The sequence below is a fragment of the Acanthochromis polyacanthus genome, chromosome 8 (genome assembly GCF_021347895.1).
Source record: "Acanthochromis polyacanthus isolate Apoly-LR-REF ecotype Palm Island chromosome 8, KAUST_Apoly_ChrSc, whole genome shotgun sequence".
Classification (NCBI taxonomy): domain Eukaryota; kingdom Metazoa; phylum Chordata; class Actinopteri; family Pomacentridae; genus Acanthochromis; species Acanthochromis polyacanthus.
In genome coordinates this window covers 25,761,760-25,784,271 of record NC_067120.1, presented here as the reverse complement: position 1 = coordinate 25,784,271, position 22,512 = coordinate 25,761,760, and the positions used below count along the sequence as shown (strand labels likewise).

Here is a 22,512-nt window from a genome sequence, read left to right as displayed (position 1 = left end):
AGTCCAGTTTTCTTGTAGAGCCATTCCAGTTGTCGTCCTTGGGATTTCAGCTGACAGAGGGCAGGGGTGAACCAGGGTGCGGAGTGAGTGAAAGAGACAGATCTGGTTTTTAGTGGAGCGTGGGTGTCCAGGAGGGTATGGAGGTTTGTGTTGTAATGGGAGACCAGGTCATCAGGCGAGCTGTCAGCACTTGTAGTGGGGAGGTTATTGATGCCAGATGAAAAAGTGTCAGTATTGATGTCCTTGATTTTGCGGAAAGAGATGGTTGACATTGAATGTGATGAGCTTATGATCAGTGTATGGGAGAGAGTGAGAATGGAAATCAGTGGGGGTGGTGCCAGAGCAGCAAACGAAATCAAGAATGTGACCTTTACAGTGAGTTGGAAAATTGATGTATTGTAGGAAACCAAAACTGTCTAAACAGGCAGGAGAGAGGCAGTGTACTCAAAAGAGAACACAGGTGCAGCAGGCAGGGGCATGACTTTCTAATTCGGGTTGTGCAGTATCGCGAGACCACCTCCACGACCACACGTACAAGGCTTGGCGGTGTAAACAAACCCCAGTGGAGTTGCCTCGTTGAGAGGGGAGAAGTCGTTTGGCTGTTGCCAAGTTTCAGTTAGGCACATGAAGTCTAGCTTATGGTCAACAAGGAGATCTTGAATGAGATGGCCTTTGCTACTAAGAGAGCGGATGTTTAGAAGACCAAAGCGAGCTGTGATGGTACTACTCTTGGCCACTAGGTTAGCCGACCTAGCCAGGCTGGCCAGTACGCTATGGTCAGCTTTCCGACCAGTGACACGAGAGCAGCGGCGTATGGCAGACGAGACAGTTGGAACAGCAGTATAGCAGTAGAGTCATTATCGTGAAAGTTACAGCGGCATGCACGATGGATGTATCTCTGACGAGGCTGGAAAGCGATGTCTGGAGAGATGTCAAGCCCCAGTGTTATATATGGAGCAGAGATGTGCTGCCGAAGTTTCAGGAGTTCTGCTGCAGAATACTGGAAAAGGGCTTCAGCTTGCATATGGACCAGGGAAAAACAGAGCCAGAAGGCGGCGATCCGGCATGTTGTCTGGCGAGAAATCCTCATGTCAATTCCCAATTAGGAAGCACAAGCCAGGGGGTCCCAGGTAAGAAATGGTCCAGGTAACCGCAAAAGTAGATGGCAGCTAAAAACCGGTGGTGGTGAAGCACGTAGACCGGTAACTCCGTAATCCTTGGGTAGTCACGACTTAAAAACATTAATTTTGTTTTGATTTATCCAGGAGCAGCGGCTGCCAAACGCGCCAGCGTTCACTCACTTTAAAAGGCCAGCCACCCCTCCTCCCTCTCTCTTCCTGTCTTTCACCCTCTGGAGACTGCACGTCAGGGTCTCCCATTATTTTCCTATCTACAAGCGCATTTTTTTTTCCTTTCTTCTGAAGTTCTTCGTTCCAAAGTTTAACTATTTTATCCTTTTTACCTTTTGTAATTACTTTAGACATTTTGCTCACTTTAAGCCGAATTTTATTTGTTTGATCCGAAGAATCGATTCAGAACCAGCATTTCCCTCTCTTAATTTGGTGGCTCTCCCTCAAGCTTCCATTTTTTTTTACTCGGCTAACGTCTGCTAAAGCCTGAGAGCCATCATTATTAAATCAAGCGGCATCAACCCGAATCCCGGCTTCATTCAGCTGTGCACACCGGAAATCTGCTGGATCAGATCTCCTTCGACGGAACCGATCTCCCTATGCAGGACGACCATCTTCGCCACAGTGACACACAGCGTCTGGGAAGAAAGCCATCCCGGCATCCTTTGCGTCCCAGCATTGACGGTTCACTTCCGTAAATCCAGCTGAGTTTGCTCTGCTTGATCTGGGTGATGTACTAACTGCTTAATTAATTCAATCCGCCAGTTTATTCTTTTACAAATCATTAATTTTAATCCAAAATACCGTTTACCTCGTCAGGTTAGCTATCTGGCTAATTCTCACCATAATATGCTAATTTGAACGCACACCCGTCTCACACACACACATACACACACACACACACACACATTCCATAGATACCTGCACACACCCACACACACGTAGTCATGCATGCACACACACACATCATATAGGCCCTAGAACTAGGATCTCACTTGTTTTATTCAATTGAATAGCAAATAAATGCTTTCATTTATACCAAATTACAGTTTTGAGTGTTTCATTTTGTGAGAACGTGGGTCCCTTTTTCCGAGAATTCTAGACCTTTGATATGAGACTGATCAACTGATCAAATTTACATTAATTAATTTTTAACTAATTAATTCCCTAGGAATCTAGGGTGGTGCCCTAATAAATGAGTGCAATTAATCAAATCATATTACGTAGTGTCTCCTACAACACCTACAGTGGGTATGGAAAGTATTCAGATCCCTTAAAAAAAAAAAAAAAAAAACAGAAATGTAGAAATTTTTGCAAATTTATTAAAAAAGAAAACCTGAAATATCACATGGTCATAAGTATTCAGACCCTGTGCTCAGTATTGAGTAGAAGCACCCTTTTCAGCTAGTACAGCCATGAGTCTTTTTGGGAATGACGCAACAAGTTTTTCACACCTGGATTTGGGGATCCTCTGCCATTCTTCCTTGCAGATCCTCTCCAGTTCTGTCAGGTTGGATGGTGAACGTTGGTGGACAGTCATTTTGAGGTCTCTCCAGAGATGCTCAATTGGGTTTAGGTCAGGGCTCTGGTTGGGCCAGTCAAGAACGGTCACAGAGTTGTTCTGAAGTCACTCCTTTGTTATTGTAGCTGTGTGCTTAGGGTCATTGTCCTGTTGAAAGGTGAACCTCCGGCCCAGTCTGAGGTCCTGAGCACTCTGGAAGAGGTTTTCCTCCAGGATATCTCTGTACTTGGCCGCATTCATCCTTCCTTCAATTGCAACCAGTCGTCCTGTCCCTGCAGCTGAAAAACACCTCCACAACATGATGCTCCCACCACCATGTTTCACTGTAGGGATTGTATTGGGCAGGTGATGAGCAGTGCCTGCTTTTCTCCACACATACAGCTTAGAATTAACACCAGAAAGTTCAATCTGGGCCTCATCAGACCAGAGAATCTTATTTCTCATAGTCTGGGAGTCCTTCATGTGTTTTTTGGCAAACTCTATGCGGGCTTTCATGTGTCTTGCACTGAGGAGAGGCTTCCGTTGGGCCACTCTGCCATAAAGCCTCGACTGGTGGAGGGCTGCAGTGATATTTGACTTTGTGGAACTTTCTCCTATCTCCCGACTGCATCTCTGGAGCTCAGCCACAGTGATCTTTGGGTTCTTCTTTACCTCTCTCACCAAGGCTCTTCTCCCACGATTGCTCAGTTTGGCTGGATGGCCAGGTCGAGGAAGAGTTGTGGTCATCCCAAACTTCTTCCATTTGAGGATTATGGAGGCCACTGTGCTCTTAGGAACCTTGAGTGCTGCAGAAAGCCTTGGCCAGATCTGTGCCTTGCCACAATTCTGTCTCTGAGCTCCTTGGGCAGTTCCTTCGACCTCATGATTCTCATTTGCTCTGACATGCACTGTGAGCTGTAAGGTCTTATATAGACAGGTGTGTGCCTTTCCTAATCAAGTCCAATCAGTTTAATTAAACACATCTGAACTCCAATAAAGAAGCAGAACCATCTTGAGGAGGATCAGAAGAAATGGACAGCATGTGAGTTAAATCTGAATGTCGCTGCAAAGGGTCTGAATACTTATGACCATGTGGTGTTTCAGTTTTTCTTTTTTAATAAATTTGCAAAAATTTCTGCATTTCTGTTTTTTTCCGTCAAGATGGGGTGCTGAGTGTACATTAATATGAAATAAAATGAACTTTTTTGATTTTGGAAAATGGCTGCAATGACACAGAGTGAGAAATTTCAAGGGGTCTGAATACTTTCCGTACCCACTGTATTTCAACCATTTATTTATTACTTTAACTAATTATTATTATTATTATCTGTTAGTTCAGTTTTTCATGTTGTTCTAGCTGTATAATTTAATAATTTATAATTTCAGCCTTGACACAAATACTTTGTTACATTCATCAAATATTTCAATGAATATTAATTAAAGACTGGTTCCATTTTCTAAAAAGCAGACATCCCAAGGCATTTCTCTTCAGCTTATGGTATATTGCATTTTTTTTTTTACGTTGATGGTGTGGTTAACTGATTTCATGAATATGCCAAGCTAAATTTTGCCTAAGTTGCCCTTGGCAACAGACGTAAAAACATGGCCAATGGATCAAATGCAACTTTAGAGCCCAACGGTATTACAACATACATAGTAATATTTTTCTTGTGCAGTAGTCTAAAATGTAAAATTATCATTAAAAAATATGCACCCATGCAACAGGAAAAGATCCAGCAAACACTACATATCCCAACACCCCACAAATATTGCAAAACTGCAATATTTTTTTGGGAAAATATTAATACTGTAAGACATACCACATTCCAAGTTCAAACAACACGGTTGTCTTCCACTGACCCCCTAGCTCTGTCTTTTGGAACAATTTCATCAATGCCTAATCATCTGTGGACTTTGTTAAAAATAAGGGGGTAATATTTGTTTACACCAAGACCTGCTGTTGCAATTTTGCAATGTTATCACAAAATCCTGAAGAATCCAAAAAAATGAAAAAGTCAAATTATTTTCTCGAAATATATGTGTTTTTGTTTGGATGTGTATAATTGTACTCAAAATTGTTGAGTTAATGGGTGGTTCTTGGATAATTTTCTTTGTAATAAAGCCTTATTGGTCGCACAGCTGCCATTTTGAATAATGATTTATAACTCACAAACAACACAAAAAGTCATCTGGCCTATTCCAAAAATGGATTCTGCATACTCAAATCCTTCAGGAACAGTCACTGGAAAATTGCTGAAGAGAAATGCTTCACATTTTTAAAGTAAGCTCTTCTCTGGGAAATGGAACCATTTACATTAACCTCTACTACAGAGAGGTTAATGAGTGTAAAATCTGGCCACTCTCTAAATGTTCACCGAAACAAAAGTAGAACAATGATAACAATAATTTTTTAGTTTACATAAACAGTTTAAAGTGTTATCTATTTCAAAATGTAGACAGAAATTGCAACAGGAGAAGATGGGATGAGATAAGGCTTTCAGCTCAGATTCAAACCAGGCATTTAAGGTCACAAAATATCTTCACCAACACAACCTCCAGACTCGCCTTAACATGAATTTCGGATATTCCAAAAAAGACCAAACAATGACCCAGTTACCTGCCAAAGCAGCTGGCAGAGCACAAAAAACAAAATTTACCAGCTTATTTGTGTTAGCTGGTAGTTTCACCACCCAACCAGCCGAAACACAAACATACACAGAGCCTGCAGCTTCACATGAGACATGTTCTGAGTTTTGTTTCATTCTGGCCTTTGACAGTTCGAACATGCCAATGTGACTGGAGGCAACACGACTGCAGAAAGCAGAGCGCCGGAAAAGACAGAAAGTATGCATGATGCTTTGTACAAACCCTGACACTGAACATGAAAACACAGACAGCATGGCAGTGATCCTGAGCCAACAACATGAAGCTAACCGTGCATTCACTCAGGTATTATTATAAAATACTGAAGGTATCAAGACAAGACTTTTAGATATTCCCTCTAACTTTTTTCATCCACAACCAAAAGTCACCATTGTCAAAGTCATATTCTGTTTTTTAATCTGCATTAAACTTGTAATGTTATCATATGTAAGATTTGTCTTGTTTTCTAACATTTGTGAAATGAGTACCAACCATAAAATTTTGTTGTGTACCAGAAAAGACTCTTGTCTCTTACTGAGAGTAAAAAATAAAAAAAATAAAAAAAAATTCAACAAAACAAAAAACTGTAATACACAGACCACACAAATCTTACCATGTTGTACACCATCGTTCAAAAGTCTGGGGTCATTTAGACATGTCCTTATTTTTGAAAAAAGCAGTTTTTTGAATGAAGATAACATTAAACTAATCAAAATACAGTCTAGACATTGTTAATGTGGTAAATGACTGTTCTAGCTGGAAATGACTGAATTTTAAAGGAATTTCTACATAGGGGTACTGAGGTCCATTTCCAGCGTTCTAATGGTACATTGTGTTAGCTAATGGTGTTGAAATGCTAATTAATGACTCGAAAACACTTGTGCAGTTATGTTAGCACATGAATAAAAGCGTGAGTTTTCATGGAAACATGAAATTATCTGAGTGACCCCAAAATTTTCAGCAGTAGTGTATATTCAGCAGTGACGTGCGGTCAGGGGAGGCAGGTGAGGCACAGCCTCACCTGTCATCATGACAAAAAAAAGAAAAAAGAAAGTGTACATAAATAAATATTAATATTTTCCACTGATCTGTGTTAAAAACGCATTTGCAGTATGACTACACATTTCTCACATTTTATTGAGTAAAAATTGCCGAATTTGAGTTTTTCCGATCAAATCTAGGGCAGAAAGCCCGGGTGAGGCAGGGGCAAACTGTGCCTCACGTCTGACTGCATGATCCAATACAAACTGGGTTGCATGACGTGTGCCCGTTTCTGTTCCTCAGCATATCGCCAATATGAATTTTACAGAAATATTCGTGATACACCATGACTTTCTGCAGTCTGTGTAATGTCTTTTATGTATGTGTGACAGAACTATTCCTGCTGATCGCACAATAAAGTGCAGAGAAAAGTCAGCAGGTGAGGCACTCAGTACTCTGCCTCAACTCAAGGGGGCGTACGCAAGCTGGCAGGTGCTTTGTCGCTGCAGTGCTGTCTTCAACAGAGGCAATTCAAAGTCGGCGTCAAGCTAGTAGGTCTACACACATCTCTGTACTTTAAATTGTTTACAGCATATATGAATTGCTTAAGGGCTGCACAGTGGGATCTTTCTGCATGGAGTTTGCATGTTCTCCCTGTGCATGCGTGGGTTTTCTCCGGGCACTCCGGCTTCCTCCCACAGTCCAAAAATATGCTGAGGTTAAGTGATTATTCTAAATTGCCCGTAGGTGTGAATGTGAGTGTGATTGTTTGTCTGTATATGTAGCCCTGCGACGGGCTGGCGATCTGTCCAGGGTGTCCCCTGCCTTCGCTCGAGTTAGCTGGGATAGGCTCCAGCACCCCCCGCGACCCTAGTGAGGATAAAGCGGTGTATAGAGGATGGATGGATGGTTTGTGAGTGTAATTGAAAGAGGAATGCTGATGGGATATGAAGCATTATCGGTAGTTGCATGCTGTTGGATGAATAGTGAAATAAGATGCTTTTTTTCCAGTTCTTACAATCGTAAATCTGACTCTTGAGGAGTCAGTGCCTCACCAGCCATGAACCTCACCGCACGTCACTGATATTCAGAGAGTATTTAACTATCATTTCAGAGTGATAGCCTTTGACCTACATTAGCTAGCAGTCCAAACAGCTAAAACAACCTCTAAAAAAGAAAATTTAACTTTCAGCTAAAAACATTTAGATATGCATGATAACTTACCATTAGTTTGGTGTTACACAGTTTGGTTACTCTTGTATAAGCTGGCAAAACAGTCTAGATTGGTTTAGCTAATCGATCGTTTGAGAAAGCTAGGATGGTTTGGGTTACCAAGAAACACATTTAATTTTTTTTAACTGTTTGGGTTAGTTTAGCCAGTTAGTTAAATTAGCAGGAACAGTCTGGTTCATGACAGTCTAGTTTAGCCTTTACTACATTTTAGTTCAGGATAGTTAATGCTTTGTTAAATCAGTTTAACGTGGCTAACTATTTACTCTATTAAAGCTAGTTTTCTTGATACCCAAGGTCACTTTACATAAAAAAAATACAGCAGAACAGATAAAAACCATACAAAAGGATTACAGACTAAACATACATAGAGATTTAAAAAAACATACACATAGAAAGAGGCAGTTAGAGAGAATAAATAGTCTTGAACAGATGACTTAGGTTACCTCAAAGCTTTGATCCTGGTTCGGTACATTATTTTCTTCCCTTTTTGATAGCTTTTTTATTTTTAAAGCCAAGGAAACCAATATTACTTATTACTCTTCAAGCCCGTAGTTGGTCCTTGCTCTAATATGTCATGCGTGGAGTGGGTATTCATATTACACTGGCTTGGGATGCAAGCAATCTAAGTTTATAAACTGAGCCTGATCAAAGTATCAGTAGAACATGATCATCTGTGCTGCGATGCACAAAAAAAAAAAAAAAAAACCCACCTCAAACAGCACAGCGAGTGCTGTGATTCTGCCTCCGGCCTTGATGGTTTCATCTAAGGAACCAAACCGATGTGCCTCATAACAGTAGATCTGCATCTATGGGAGAAAACAGACATATGTTAAGACCAGTAAGTCGAGTCAACTTAAATCATTCAAGTCAGAAACTGATGTTCTTTTTTTAAAGCTTTTAAATGTTATCAAGGATTGCAGCCACTTTAGTTTTTTTTAAAGGCAATTTAATACAGCACACAACTTTCAGCCACAACATTAAAACCACCTGCCTGATATTGTGCAGCTCCCCTTGTATTGCCAAAACAGCTCTGACCTGCAGAGGCCTGAACTCCACAGACTTCTGAAGGTGTGTTTTGGTATCAAGCAACAAGACAGCAGCAGATCCTTAAAATTGTAGCAAGATGGTCTGTGTTATTCACATACCTGCCAGTAGTTTTAATGTTGTGGCTGATATGTGTATACCAGTATTTTTTTTGTGTGTGTTTTTCTTAATGTGTTCTGCGACTTAATGGTATCAATGATCAATCAACTGTTGTGCCTCTTCTTTTTAGGAGTGTGGGCAGTCTGCATAGTTTTGGCAAACAGCTACTATTTTAGACAGTCACGTCTTTTAATCAGTTTGACTTTGTGTTTTTCCAGGTAATCTGCTGAGCTTAAAAATTTAGTTAAGTCCCTAGTTTGTGCTTCACAGATCAAAGAAACTGCCTCCTTCAGTTTAACATATAAGGAGAGGCAAAGATGAATGCCATCCACCAATTAAGAGTCCTCAGACATCAGAAATCATTCTGATGTTCATTACGTAAATATGAACAAATTGTAGAGGACTAGTGTAATAAAATTCCACTTTTGCAAGTTGTAATAATATAATTTTCTTACCGTTTTTTATTGTGTGGAAGCCCATTTTACAGTCCCTCCAGGAATTTGCGATGTTGCAATTGCGCGAATTCACATGAAATCAACCAATCTTCGCGAATTTTGCGCGGCCTTGCAATTTTGTCCAATTGCCACAACTTTGCAGCAATTTCCCGTGAGTTCCACCAATCATAGCAGCTCCCAGTGCAAACGTAATGCACGTATGTCACCGAATTTACTTCTTGTTTATGGTTTGAAGATGCAGACATGTGCGACACTAATGTCTCTCGTTTACCAACAAAAATTACTGCTGAAGACTGTGATAAACAATTAATTCACTGATGTTCTTCACCGAAGCGGAGCTAAACTGTTTTACAACCATACAATATTGTGGTGGAATACAAAAAAAGAAAAAAAATCATCGATTGATACACACTTTTTTTTTAAACACGAAACATATTAGAACGGCTGAAATGAGCGGACAACAGACCAGACAAATCACCATGATGGAAACTGTTGCATCCAGATCCGTTAGAACACTGAAAGAATGAAGTAAATTAGATTAATTATTCCACCAAAGAACACGGCGGAGTTATGTGACGATCCGCGTGTGTAAATCCTTCCTCTGTTACCAACATCACTCAAAAACGGACTCAGGGATTTAAATAAAGTTTTCAGGGTCAGAAATGACACAAGGACCAGATGATTAGACTTCGACAGTGATACGGCATAAACTTTGGATCCACGGATTTGTTAAGGATTCATAGCGGCACTGCGTCTGATTAAATTGTGGGGGTGTTTCTGAGTCCCATCAATTCCTGTCGCCCCCTGCATAGTTAGGTCACGTCATATTAAACCAGTATCAGGCTGCTGCTAATGTCCCACCATGGTGTGCCAGCTTTTGTGGAAATGGGTTGGAATGTTAAATAATTAATTTCGGAAAAAATATTGTCAATTACAGTGTTGAAACATGTTCTACAAGCTGGAAAAAAATGCAGCTTTTTAGCAATTGTCACTTGTCTCCCGCAATTTTATCACAACAAATAAGCTTAAAACATTGCAACTTTTATCGCAATTTTTTAGAAAAGCTGCCGCGAATTCAGGCATTTTTGGCCACAACAATCACGAAAAACACCCGCGAAATCCTGGAGGGACTGATTTTAGCATGGATTGCGATTACAGTTTGGAGTTATTGAGTAAATTCAGATTTTATTTTGCCATATTCAACTATTTCATATCAATAAAATTCATTTTAAGATACATATTTTGATATTATTAGATCATCAATGCCTAATCTTCATTAAAAAATAAAGTGGTAATATTTGTATACACAAAGACCCGCTGCTGCATTTTTGCAACATTTTCACAAAATCTTGAAAAATTAAAAAAATTAAAATGAAGGAAAGAAAGGAGAAAAATATAGTCACATCAATTACATTAATGCTTGAGTTTCAGGGGGTTAAATTACTTTCCAGTAGGTATTATATATAATGAAAAGTGAACTGAAATTGGTGAAACTGGCAGAAACCTTGTGCAGAGGAAAGGTATTAAGAAATCCAAGTATTAAATAAGTGTTGCAATAGAAAAAACTATCAAAGAGCAGAACAAGTAACAGCAGAATGTTTTATATTTATTTAAACCTCCTTATGTCACACGGACTTGATGTGACGTAACATTTAATGTCAGACATTACGTACATACCGTTTGAGATGTCTCACCTCTAGAGGGTATTTGACTCCATCCAGACTGTGCTCTGAGCCATCCAATGAGGCATTGCAGGGCCCCCAGTGGAAGGTGATGCGTCCTACCTTGAACCTTGACCTGAGAGCCCCTCCACTGACATAGAACTCTCCATCCACATCAACGGCCACTGACAACAGATAATATAAAGTCTTGAGCTTAGAAAGTACACATTTTAGGCTATTGTATTATTATTATTATTATTATTATTATTTATTTTCTAAATGCACCTCAACATTACATGAAATGAATGTATGTAAAATAAGTTATTACTCCACCAAGGAACAGCGGAGTTATAGTATGTGATGATCACCGTACGTTTGTCTGTCTGTCTGTCTGTCTGTGCAGCTGTTTGTCCGTGTGTTAGCAACATTGCTCAAAAACGGATTTGGATGAAATTTTCAAGGAAGATCAGAAATGACACAAGGACCAAGTGATTGGATTTTCCCAGTGATATTTAGGTCGTGCAATTCGGTATACGTACATAACATACACATGCATAACACACTCCTGTGCTCAGTGCAAGGTCATTTTGTTTGTGGGTACATCTATATTAAATTTCCACATTCTATGTTGCTGTGATTTCTGATAATCAATAACTAATAAACAATTGCTGCATTTCTAAAAAAAATAATAATAAAAAAATGCATTTCTGACAATGCCATATGCGAGAATGAACAGCCCTGATGGAGTACTACATTCTCTCTTTTCCAGTTTTGAAATGTTTTTGACATCTCAATTTGTTTCATCATCTGCACACAGCCAAATCAAAACAGCTTACTGTTTCTAAAGTTTTAAAGACTACAGCTTTAACTCTCACAGAAAAGCATGGATTATAAATGTACAGAGGATCAAAGATGAGAGGTTGTACACTATGTATTACCTCAGCAACACCTCTACTGGACCATCACAGGTGATCCTCTTAAGGTTGGTCTTTGTTTGACTTGACAAAAAGTCTCCTCAAGGATCAAAATGTTCTTTGAAAATCTCACAAAGATGGACCATTTTGTAGTCCTTACATCTTCCAGGACAAATACATTTACACAACAACTGAACGTTTTGGCATTTTGTACATTACTATACATTGTAGCACAGTGCTTAAAAAACCCATTAGGGATTTGACTTTTGTTTTGTAGAGATACCACCTACTTTTTATGTGAATGCACTGACAAAGTTTAGTTTTTGCAAAGCTTAACAATGACACAATAAGGACCGTGCTTGCTTTTGGTACACTTTTATTCATTGTAGCACTTTGATCTGCATGCTGCTGGCTCCATTCGTATATTCTCTGCTGTCTGAGGTCTGTGTGGGTCTCATCAGCCGTTACATTTTATTTCAATCCTGTCTAAAATTTAACTTCCCCCCAAGGGAAGGTAAATATTGACTCTACTTGTTGTTGATTCAGGCCTGTTGAAAAGCTTATTTGCACTATATCAAAAGCACCATCCATCACTGTTTTTTTTCTAAAACTGGCATCCTACATTTGCACTAGGGTATACAGATGACCACCTGACAACTTTATAAAAAGTGTGTCTTGAACTTACTTCTGAGCTCATAAAAACAGGTTTAAGTACTATCAGCCTTATCCCTGCTCAGACTGTTCACCAAACATCTCCATTAATTAAAGTCTTTGGTGCAGCTGGCAACTGAACAACAACTACAACAAAGTGCTTCTTATTTTTCCGAGAGTCCAGTTGCTAAGAAGTGCTGGACTCGTCTGTTGGGAGCTTTTCAAAAGGCGAGATGGGATCCCTCTTGTCTACAATTTCACTTAACAATTACCTTGAAAGCAGACTGCAGCTTATTGTGTTTCACACTACTTAAAAAAAGGAAATCCAAAAAAGGCTCCCAATCCTGTCAAATGAGAAATTGGTAACTGCATCCTTTACAACAGGACACCACTGTCTGAGAAAAGGTCCTATCACTCTGTCTCTATCTGCGAGAAATTTCCATTCAAAAAAACAGAAGGTTAAGGAAGGAAGAAAGGAAGGACAGAAGGAAAGACTGGGCTGGAGTTTGATAAATGGTAGCGTATGCCGATGTTTTTGGCTAAACCTTTTTAAAATGATCGATTAATTGACAAACATAGGCTTAAAATGGCTGTAGATGCCTATTCTGTCATTAAAAGAAAACACTAAGCATTATAGGAATAGCAGGAAAAGAAATCTCTTCATTTTATATTAATTTCTGTTTACAATTAGGATCTTCAAATCCTAAAATGTACATTAAAAATCAATTTGAAAATGTACGAAATCATGGAGAAACACAGGTGGGAAACAGGTTATGGTCTCTCTGAACTGGGTATTAAGACACGCTGTCCAACAGTGTCAAAAATCACTTCTGATTGTGAGATTTTCTGAGGTTGGATTTTCAGTGCCTTACAACCTGTTATTGTAAAGATGTGGCTATGGTTGCTGTGGTCAAGGGTATTGCTCTAAGAATGGCAATGTAGGTTTGTCTGTCTCCACTTTATTCCAGCGTGAAACACCTCAATAACCACTGTATACAGTCAAATGAGAAGTTTTAAAGACAAAACCTACTGGCTTTGGTGACAGATTTTTATGTTCACACCACCACGAGAAAGATGTTTCTAATTCTTATTTGTATATTATAGCATATCTCAAAAACTGCTGAGTAGATATGATTCCCAGAGGATTAATTGTCATTATTTTGGATGATCCTTTGATTTTTCATCAAATGATACCAACAAGTCAGGTCAAGTAGCACCACCATGAGTTTTTTTTCACACTGGAACAAGGTGGAGGACATACAGACAGACATTGCCAATCCTAAAGCAATGGTCTTCATACAGCAACCACAGTCACAACTTCAGAACAAAAGATGACTGTTCTTACCGGTCTTGCCATCATTCTTGATGGTTGTTCTGTCAGTTGTCAGACTTTCCCAGCCATCAAATCTCAACTTCTGGTACTGCAGTTTCACCTGAGCCAGGTTCTCCTCGATGTTAATAGGAGACTGCTTGGCATTGCTACAGGATGGAAACTTCTTGGCCCAGTTGTTTTGGTTTAATGTTCCTAGAGGGCAGACAGAGAACAAGTGTTCAGAAACAACAGTTGCTGGACCATGTAGGTGCTGGTCAGAAACCCTGATCTGGTGAGAAAATTCTACCCAGAGGACAATCAATTAGCACAAGAATTGTTAAAAGGACAGTACAAAACAAGTTTTAATTATCATTCAAACATTTCCAGACCCGCAGCTGTCTATACAATCTGACAGGTCTCTTCAAGCACCAAAACACACTCAGAGTAATAAACGATAAATATGATAATGAAGACCTTTTGTCTCTGAAGGCAAAAAATTTTCAAGATTTTTCTTGAAATTAAGCAAAACCAGTGACAGCTGTGAAGGAAAAACCCAGACAAATGAGCGGAGAAACAAATGAATGCAAATGCTACAATAGAGGACTGAATGCTCATCAAATGGTTTGATGAAAATGATGTAATTTACATGCCATCACCTTCACAAGTTACAACACAGTATACACATCTGGAAGATTTTGGTGGAACCTGTCCACCACTAACCCCAAGACACCGCATGAGGCAATACCTTTTCCAAAAAGTTCCACATTTGACTTATCAGTCCACAGGATGATATTCCAAAAGTCCTGAGTTCATTCAGATATTTGTTTTGCAAATGATGGACAAACCTCTATGTTCTTTTGGTAAGGAGTGGTTTGATCCTTGCAGCTCTCCCATGAGTGCTATTTTCTCCCAGTGTCTTCCTTATTGTAGCTGGACCATAACTGAGGCCAGTGAGGTCTGCAGTTCTTTTGATGTCCGTGTGGGTTCTTTTGTGACCTCCTGGATTAGATAGTGACACACACTCGGAGAAATGTTGGTAGACCTGCCACTCTTGGAAAGGTTCACCACTGTTCCATGTTTTCTCCATTTATGGATAATGTCCCTTACTGTGGTTCACTGGAGTCCCTGAGCCTCAGCAATGGGTTTGTAGCTCTTTCCAAACTGATACATGTCACTGACTCTGTTTTGCATCTGTTTTTTAATGTCTTTAGAACGTGGTATCATGTGCTCTTTCTTAAGATTCTTTAGCTACTTCACAATGCCAGACATTTCAATTTAGTGATGTTTAGATTCAACAAGCCTGCCAGGAATCATACATGAATGTGGCTGGTGAAACTTAACCCAACTGCCAAATGAATTTGGTTATTTGGTAGATTGGTTCTTATTACTGCTTCACATAAAGTAAGGTGGGGCTTGACAGCATTTTTCTTTTAATGAATAAAATCAAGATTTTAAAAAATACATGTTGAGTTTTCTTAAGTTACCTTCATCTTATATTAAAATTTGCAAAAATAGAAGATCTGTAGGGGACAAATACTTTTTCATACCACTGTATGCACAGTGTAACTGCTACTGTTTTCACAAGTTAAACTTTGGTGTGATTATTTAAATGATAGCAATTCATTTTAGTATTTACTATGTATATGTATGACTTTCTAGAATCCAATTTTAATTGTTGCTTGTAAAGTCTCTTTTTTTCAGATTTTGTCTTATTTTGACAGCAGAACAACAAGAAAACAGTGGTAAGAGAAACTTTAATTTAAACAAACTGTACAGTGGTATGAAAGAAAAGTTGGCTTTGATTTTGCTTTGTCACCCTCATAGAAATTGTTGTACTGTAACACATTGTGTCATCACTAGCAGTAGTAGTAGTAGCTTTAATTGTCATTATACTGAGGACACATAACAACACAGGAGAATTTGGATAGTGCTTATAAGCCATAAAACATTGAAGACAACTAAAAAAACAAACAGAACATAAGTATTAAATAAGCTGCAATGTGAAAATAAAATAGAAAACTAGAACAGAGTATAAAAGGTGCAAATGCATCAGACAGTAGCAATATTTGCAACACCGGGTCATGAATATACAGTTTTACAGTTTTTCAAGGCACATTTTTAAAATTGTACAGTTACCAGTCGGACAATGAGTTTATGTCACTTGGGGGCCTTGGGTCATGTTCACTGACAGAACACCTTGGGAGAAGAAGATGTTTTTCAGAGTCTTGTCGTCTGTCATTTATTTGTCCTGTAATGTCTGCCAGAGGCAAGCAGTTGGATGGGATGGTGGCCTGGATGTGAAGAGTCTTGGATAATGTTTACAGCCCTGCTCCTGCAGTGGGACTGGAAAATATTCCCAAATGCAGGAAGCTGAGACCAAATGACTGATGAAGTGTAGGCTTCTCTTTCTAACTCATTGTGCAACTACCACTTACAAGTGTCCTGCTAGACAGCTAGCTATGAGCTAACGGACTAAAAGCATCCCGCTGTTCTGATGCACTCTGGCTTCAACATTAACATCAGATGTTTTCTCTTACAGCTTGATTGATGTTCTTTGAAAATCTTACAAAGTTGGACCATTTTGTAGTCCTTACATCTTCAACACTGTACTATACATTGTGGTACATTGCTTTAAAACCCAATAGGGATTTGATTGTTGTTTTGTAGAGATACCACTGACAAAGTAGTCTTTGCAAAGCTTAATACTGACACAGTAAGGACCATTTGGCTTTTGGTCAAAGCCCAATATTTTTCAATCTTCAAGCAGAGTTTTCTGAAATACTGCCTGCAGCGTTCTGCTAACAACTGCTGCTCAAAGAAAAGAGTTCAGTATCAAGTTTCCCCTGTGCTTTCACACACAAAGAGCATGCTGACATGATGGATGACAAAAATACAGTATGGAAAGTGTTACAGCCAGGAATACAAATTATCCCTCACAGAAGAGTGCCTCTGCTGCACCTCAAACTGAACCGAATAGATTTAATCTAGCAGCTCATATTCACGTCCAACTGATGTACAACCTCAGGCCTTTTGTTTCACTTTTATTGGAAAAATGAACAAAGCAGCATGTGAGATTCAACCAAAAAAACTACATTTTTGCTCACACATCCTGCTGCCATGACTGCTTAGGATTTGTTCACATCCACTCTATGTTACTCACTTTATTCATCCATCCATTCTCTATACACCGCTTTATCCTCACTAGGGTCGTGGGGGGTGCTGGAGCCTATCCCAGCTAACTCGGGCGAAGGCAGGGGACACCCTGGACAGGTGGCCAGTCTGTCACAGGGCTACATATACAGACAAACAATCACTCTCGCATTCACACCTACAGGCAATTTAGAATAGTCAATTAACCTCAGCATATATTTGGACTGTGGGAGGAAGCTGGAGTGCCCGGAGAAAGCCCACGCATGCACAGGGAGAACATGCAAACTCCATGCAGAAAGATCCCAGGCCCACCCCGGGATTTGAACCAGGGATCTTCTTGCTGCAAGGCGAAAGTGCTAACCACTACTTCACTGTGCAGCCCCACTTTATTCAATGAATGTTATATTTTTTAGAAGACAAAACACTCGCTGGAAGCTGCTGTTTTGTGATATGGTTCTGTTGGCTTCATCAGACCATGGTCTTCAGCATGCACTGGAGCAGTTTGCAGTTGAGTGTGAAGCGGCAGGGATGCGGATCAGCACCTCCAAGGTTATGGTTCTCTGCCAGAAACTGGTGGACTGCTGTCTCCGGGTTGGAAGGAAGTTGCTTCCCCAAACAAAGGAATGTAAGTATCTCTGGGTCTTGTTCACAAGTGATGGGAAAATGAAGTGAGCGATGGACAGGTGGATTGGTGTGACAGCAGTAATGAGGGCATTGTACCGGACCGTCGTGATGAAGAGGGAGCTGAACCACAAGGCAAAGCTCTCAATTTACCAGGCCATCTACGTTTCAACCCTCACCAAGGTTGATGAGCTCTGGGTAGTGACCAAAAGAATGACATTGCGGGTAAAAGCGGTCGAAATCAGCTTCCTCCACAGGGTAGCTAGCCTCAGAGATAGGCTGAGAAGCTTGGACATCCAGAGAGAACTTGGAGTGGAGCACCTGCTTCTTCACATTGAAAGGAGACAGTTGAGGTGGTTTGGATATCTGATTCGGATGTCTCCAGGGAGGCTTCCTTTGGAGGTTTTCCGAGCCCGTCTGCCTGGAAGGAGACCCCGGGGTAGACTCAGAACTCGCTGGAGGGATTATACAGTGCCTTGCGAAAGTATTCGGCCCCCTTGAACTTTTCAACCTTTCGCCACATTTCAGGCTTCAAACATAAAGATATAAAATTTTAAATTTTTGTCAAGAATCAACAACAAGTGGGACACAATCGTGAAGTGGAACAAAATTTATTGGATATTTTAAACTTTTTTAACAAATAAAAACCTGAAAAGTGGGGCGTGCAATATTATTCGACCCCCTTGCATTAATACTTTGTAGCGCCACCTTTTGCTGCAATTACAGCTGCAAGTCGCTTGGGGTATGTCTCTATCAGTTTTGCACATCAAGAGACTGAAATTCTTGCCCATTCTTCCTTGCAAAACAGCTCGAGCTCAGTGAGGTTGGATGGAGAGCGTTTGTGAACAGCAGTCTTCAGCTCTGCCCACAGATTCTCGATTGGATTCAGGTCTGGACTTTGACTTGGCCATTCTAACACCTGGATATGTTTATTTGTGAACCATTCCATTGTAGATTTGGCTTTATGTTTTGGATCATTGTCCTGTTGGAAGATAAATCTCTGTCCCAGTCTCAGGTCTTTTGCAGACTCCAACAGGTTTTCTTCCAGAATGGTCTTGTATTGGCTCCATTCGTCTTCCCATCAATTTTAACCATCTTCCCTGTCCCTGCTGAAGAAAAGCAGGCCCAAACCATGAGGCTGCCACCACCATGTTTGACAGTGGGGATGGTGTGTTCAGGGTGATGAGCTGTGTTGCTTTTACGCCAAACATATCATTTTGCATTGTGGCCAAAAAGTTCGATTTTGGTTTCATCTGACCAGAGCACCTTCTTCCACATGTTTGGTGTGTCTCCCAGGTGGCTTGTGGCAAACTTCAAACCAGACTTTTTATGGATATCTTTGAGAAATGGCTTTCTTCTTGCCACTCTTCCATAAAGGCCAGATTTGTGCAGTGTACGACTGATTGCTGTCCTATGGACAGACTCTCCCACCTCAGCTGTACATCTCTGCAGTTCATCCAGAGTGATCATGGGCCTCTTGGCTGCATCTCTGATCAGTCTTCTCCTTGTTCGAGGTGAAAGTTTAGAGGGACGGCCGGGTCTTGGTAGATTTGCAGTGGTCTGATACTCCTTCCATTTCAATATGATTGCTTGCACAGTGCTCCTTGAGATGTTTAAAGCTTGGGAAATCTTTTTGTATCCAAATCCAGCTTTAAACAACAGTATCTCGGACCTGTCTGGTGTGTTCCTTGGTCTTCATGATGCTCTCTGCACTTTAAACAGAACCCTGAGACTATCACAGAGCAGGTGCATTTATACGGAGACTTGATTACACACAGGTGGATTCTATTCATCATCATCAGTCATTTAGGACAACACTGGATCATTCAGAGATCCTTACTGAACTTCTGGAGTGAGTTTGCTGCACTGAAAGTAAAGGGGCCGAATAATATTGCACGTCCCACTTTTCAGTTTTTTATTTGTTAAAAAAGTATAAAATATCCAATAAATTTCATTCCACTTCACGATTGTGTCCCAATTGTTGTTGATTCTTGACAAAAAATTAAAATTTTACATCTTTATGTTTGAAGCCTGAAATGTGGCGAAAGGTTGAAAAGTTCAAGGGGGCCGAATACTTTCACAAGGCACTGTATTTCATAAATTTAACCAAAGTGGGTATTGCCATGACGTTGACAATGGAAGTCTCTTTAAAATGCCACAGACCAAGACTCAAACCCTAAATAAGAGGGTTATTTAGGGACAACATCATGTGTTGTTCCTAAACTTAAAGTCATTTTTGTGCCAAAACTAAACTAACCTTGTACATCATCATCACAGATATTGCTTCATTTAATGTGTAAGACTTGATAGATAGTTTTCCCACTACGTCACAATAAAGATTACATGTCCAAATTATGGGTTATGTTGTAGTTCACAGACTCTTGGCATACATATTAAGAGCTAGGCCAGCAGTAGCTCTTCTTATGTATGCCATAATAAGAGATTTAACTTGATTCATGACTAATAACTGTCTTGAAACTGGTGGCTTTAATCACTGCTCCTTCCTTTACAGTAATTATATATTACTGTTTGAGTTTGTTACAGTTCATTCTATAATTTTCATTGTGATTACAAATTAGATGTTGCTGTAAAAGAACATCTCTAAGACAACATACCAAGAATAAAAGTCATAATGTATTAGTTATTAATGCAGCATTAGAAAGATTGCTTCATTCAAATGAGAAATTCCTTACAGATTGTTCACCTATGTAAGAGCCTATTTCATTGACATTCCTTCTTTTCTGAAACAGACTTTTCGAGTAAAAATGGCCCAGATGTACAAATGACTAATGAACAGTCTTAGTAACCTTGCAGATATTTGCTGGTATTTCGACTCTGTTGTGCTAATTAAGTGTTGTTTCAGCCAGCTGGTGTTGAGTTGTGAGCAAGTACATCAGTTGATAAATGACTCTGCGCCTTTACTGTGATTGGCTGTTAGAGCTTCCTCCTCCAGAGGACAAAGAGCCCAACCAGGTCAGACAGACTTCTGGGTCAGGATGGAAATTAGCATGTCAATGGACGCACGCACGCATGCACGCACGCTCTCTCTCACACACATACACACACACACACACGCGCGCAAGCTGTAAACATACCTGACCTTAAACCACTGGGTTTAGTTTTACGTGCAGCACAATCTGCAGCATGTAGCAAAAAGTGTGAAGAAAACCACAGAAAGCTGTTGTTGGATAAAAGTATATCTCTACTGCACACATTTTGGCCACGTGGTTCTCCATATAATAACAAAAGTGAGTTTTAAGACTTGAAGAATAATTTGACTTAAAGCTTTTGACTCATTTTGGTGCTTTTGAAAGAATCATAGATTTACATTTATCTTCAGAGCCTCAAATGTTTACCTTCACTCCTCTTCAAGTAGCTATAAAGTAAAAAAAAAAAAACTTTCCACATTATGATAATGAAAATAAACAGTATGAATTATTCTGTAGCTTTAATGAAAAGCTGCAACATGATATTCAAACCCAAGACTCAAACATGTGTGCTATACAGCCATGGCCATAAGTTTGGACACAGCATGACTTACTATGTCTGTTTTGATGTCTATTACAGAACATAACTAATATTTTTTGACAGCACCAGTTTAATTAGGCAACAAATCAACAAGGGATATAATATTATCAATAAATTCCAACAACTGGAACAACTTTGTTCCCAAAACATAATATTAGAAGAAAATAACAAAAAAATGCAGTACTTTCACAACTGAATTTGGTAAGAATAACAAAATGACACCAAACTCTTTTGATGTTTTTTTTTGAATATGAAACTTAATATAGTTCTCAGGAGTTGTGTACTGTATTGTAAGTGACAATTTTGTGGTATTTTCTAAGATTCACAAGCATCATGGTACTTGTGTCCAAACTTATGGCCATGGCTGTATTTCTATTTATGTTTCCCTGATACCAGCTTGGTGTATTTGGAAACTTTGTGATCTCCACTGGAATGTAAAAGAAACTTATGAGTTTGAAAAAAGAAATTGCATTCAGAACATCTCTCTCATCCTATAGTTACTTAAATCTTAAGTTAAAATGTTAAAGAGCCTGTCAACTTAAAGTATTTTCTGAAATTGACTACATGTCCATAGTCTGTACATCAGATATTGGAAATGATTGGAGTTTTGCATTTGGGTGACTGTGGCTCAGGTGTCTAAGCAGGTTGCCAACTAATCAGAAGGTTGGCAGTTCAATATTCAGCCCCTCTGCATGCTTAAATGTTCTTGGGCAAGACACTGAGCCGCAAGTTGCTCCAGATGGTAGGCGAGCACCTTGAAATGCAGTTCTGTCACCACTGGTGTTTAAATGGGACAATGGGAAATCTTTTAAAGCATTTTGAGTACCACTAATGTAGAAAAGCGCTATATAAGTACAGGTCATTTACCATTTAGTCTCATTTCGACACATTGTCATTAGAAATTTCAAGTGGTAACAAATAATTCTAGTCAGCAATTTTTCTTATTAAGTAATTATAGTAAATTACTCCTTATAGCTTTCAACATTAACCTGACTCTCTGCTCCTGCCACCGAATATCCCCTCCACAGCATGGTACTGCAACCACCATGTTTCATCATGTTGAATATAATTTGGTAGGCGGTGGTGTCTGGTTTCCTCCAGACACAATGCTTGTGGCCAGGCAGTTCAGTCTCAGCTACATCAAACCAGAGAATCCTGTTTCACACAGTCTGATATTTTTCATGTGCCGGGCCATACATTTTAATTGTCACTGCAAAGGGTCTGAATACATATAAATGTGATATTTCAGTTTTTCATTTTTAAGAAACTGGCAAAACTTTCTAAAATGTTGTTTTTACTTTGTCATGGTGGGGTGTTGAGCATGGGCTGAATTTAAACAATTTCAGCATGGGGTGCATAATACAATGTGAAGCATCTTAACACCATCTGATTGCACTGTATGTATCATAAAAGCTGTTTGAAAAAAGTGACCTATAGGGACGTTTTCCTCTCAGAGGACAGCACATTCAAGACACTGAGAGTGTCCGAATACTTAGAATCATTTAGTAATCTCCTTACTGATAACATCTAATAAACAAACAACCATACAGTCAGTAGGCTTGTCACAACATTCACACTTATCGCAGGCT

At 39.6% G+C, this 22,512-nt stretch overlaps 1 protein-coding gene across 4 annotated transcripts in view; it reads right to left on the bottom strand.

The window, feature by feature from the left end:
* The window catches only part of ptprz1a (protein tyrosine phosphatase receptor type Z1a), a 204,102-nt gene that overhangs the window by 104,255 nt on the left and 77,335 nt on the right, over window positions 1–22,512 (bottom strand). For all 4 annotated transcript variants that reach the window (XM_022211189.2, XM_022211190.2, XM_022211191.2 and 1 more), the window contains exons 3-5: window positions 13,658–13,837; window positions 10,781–10,932; window positions 8,199–8,294 (exon numbers count right to left, since the gene is read on the bottom strand). In XM_022211189.2, the coding sequence (XP_022066881.2) occupies window positions 8,199–8,294; window positions 10,781–10,932; window positions 13,658–13,837 (428 nt within the window). The remainder of the gene's footprint in view (window positions 1–8,198; window positions 8,295–10,780; window positions 10,933–13,657; window positions 13,838–22,512) is intronic.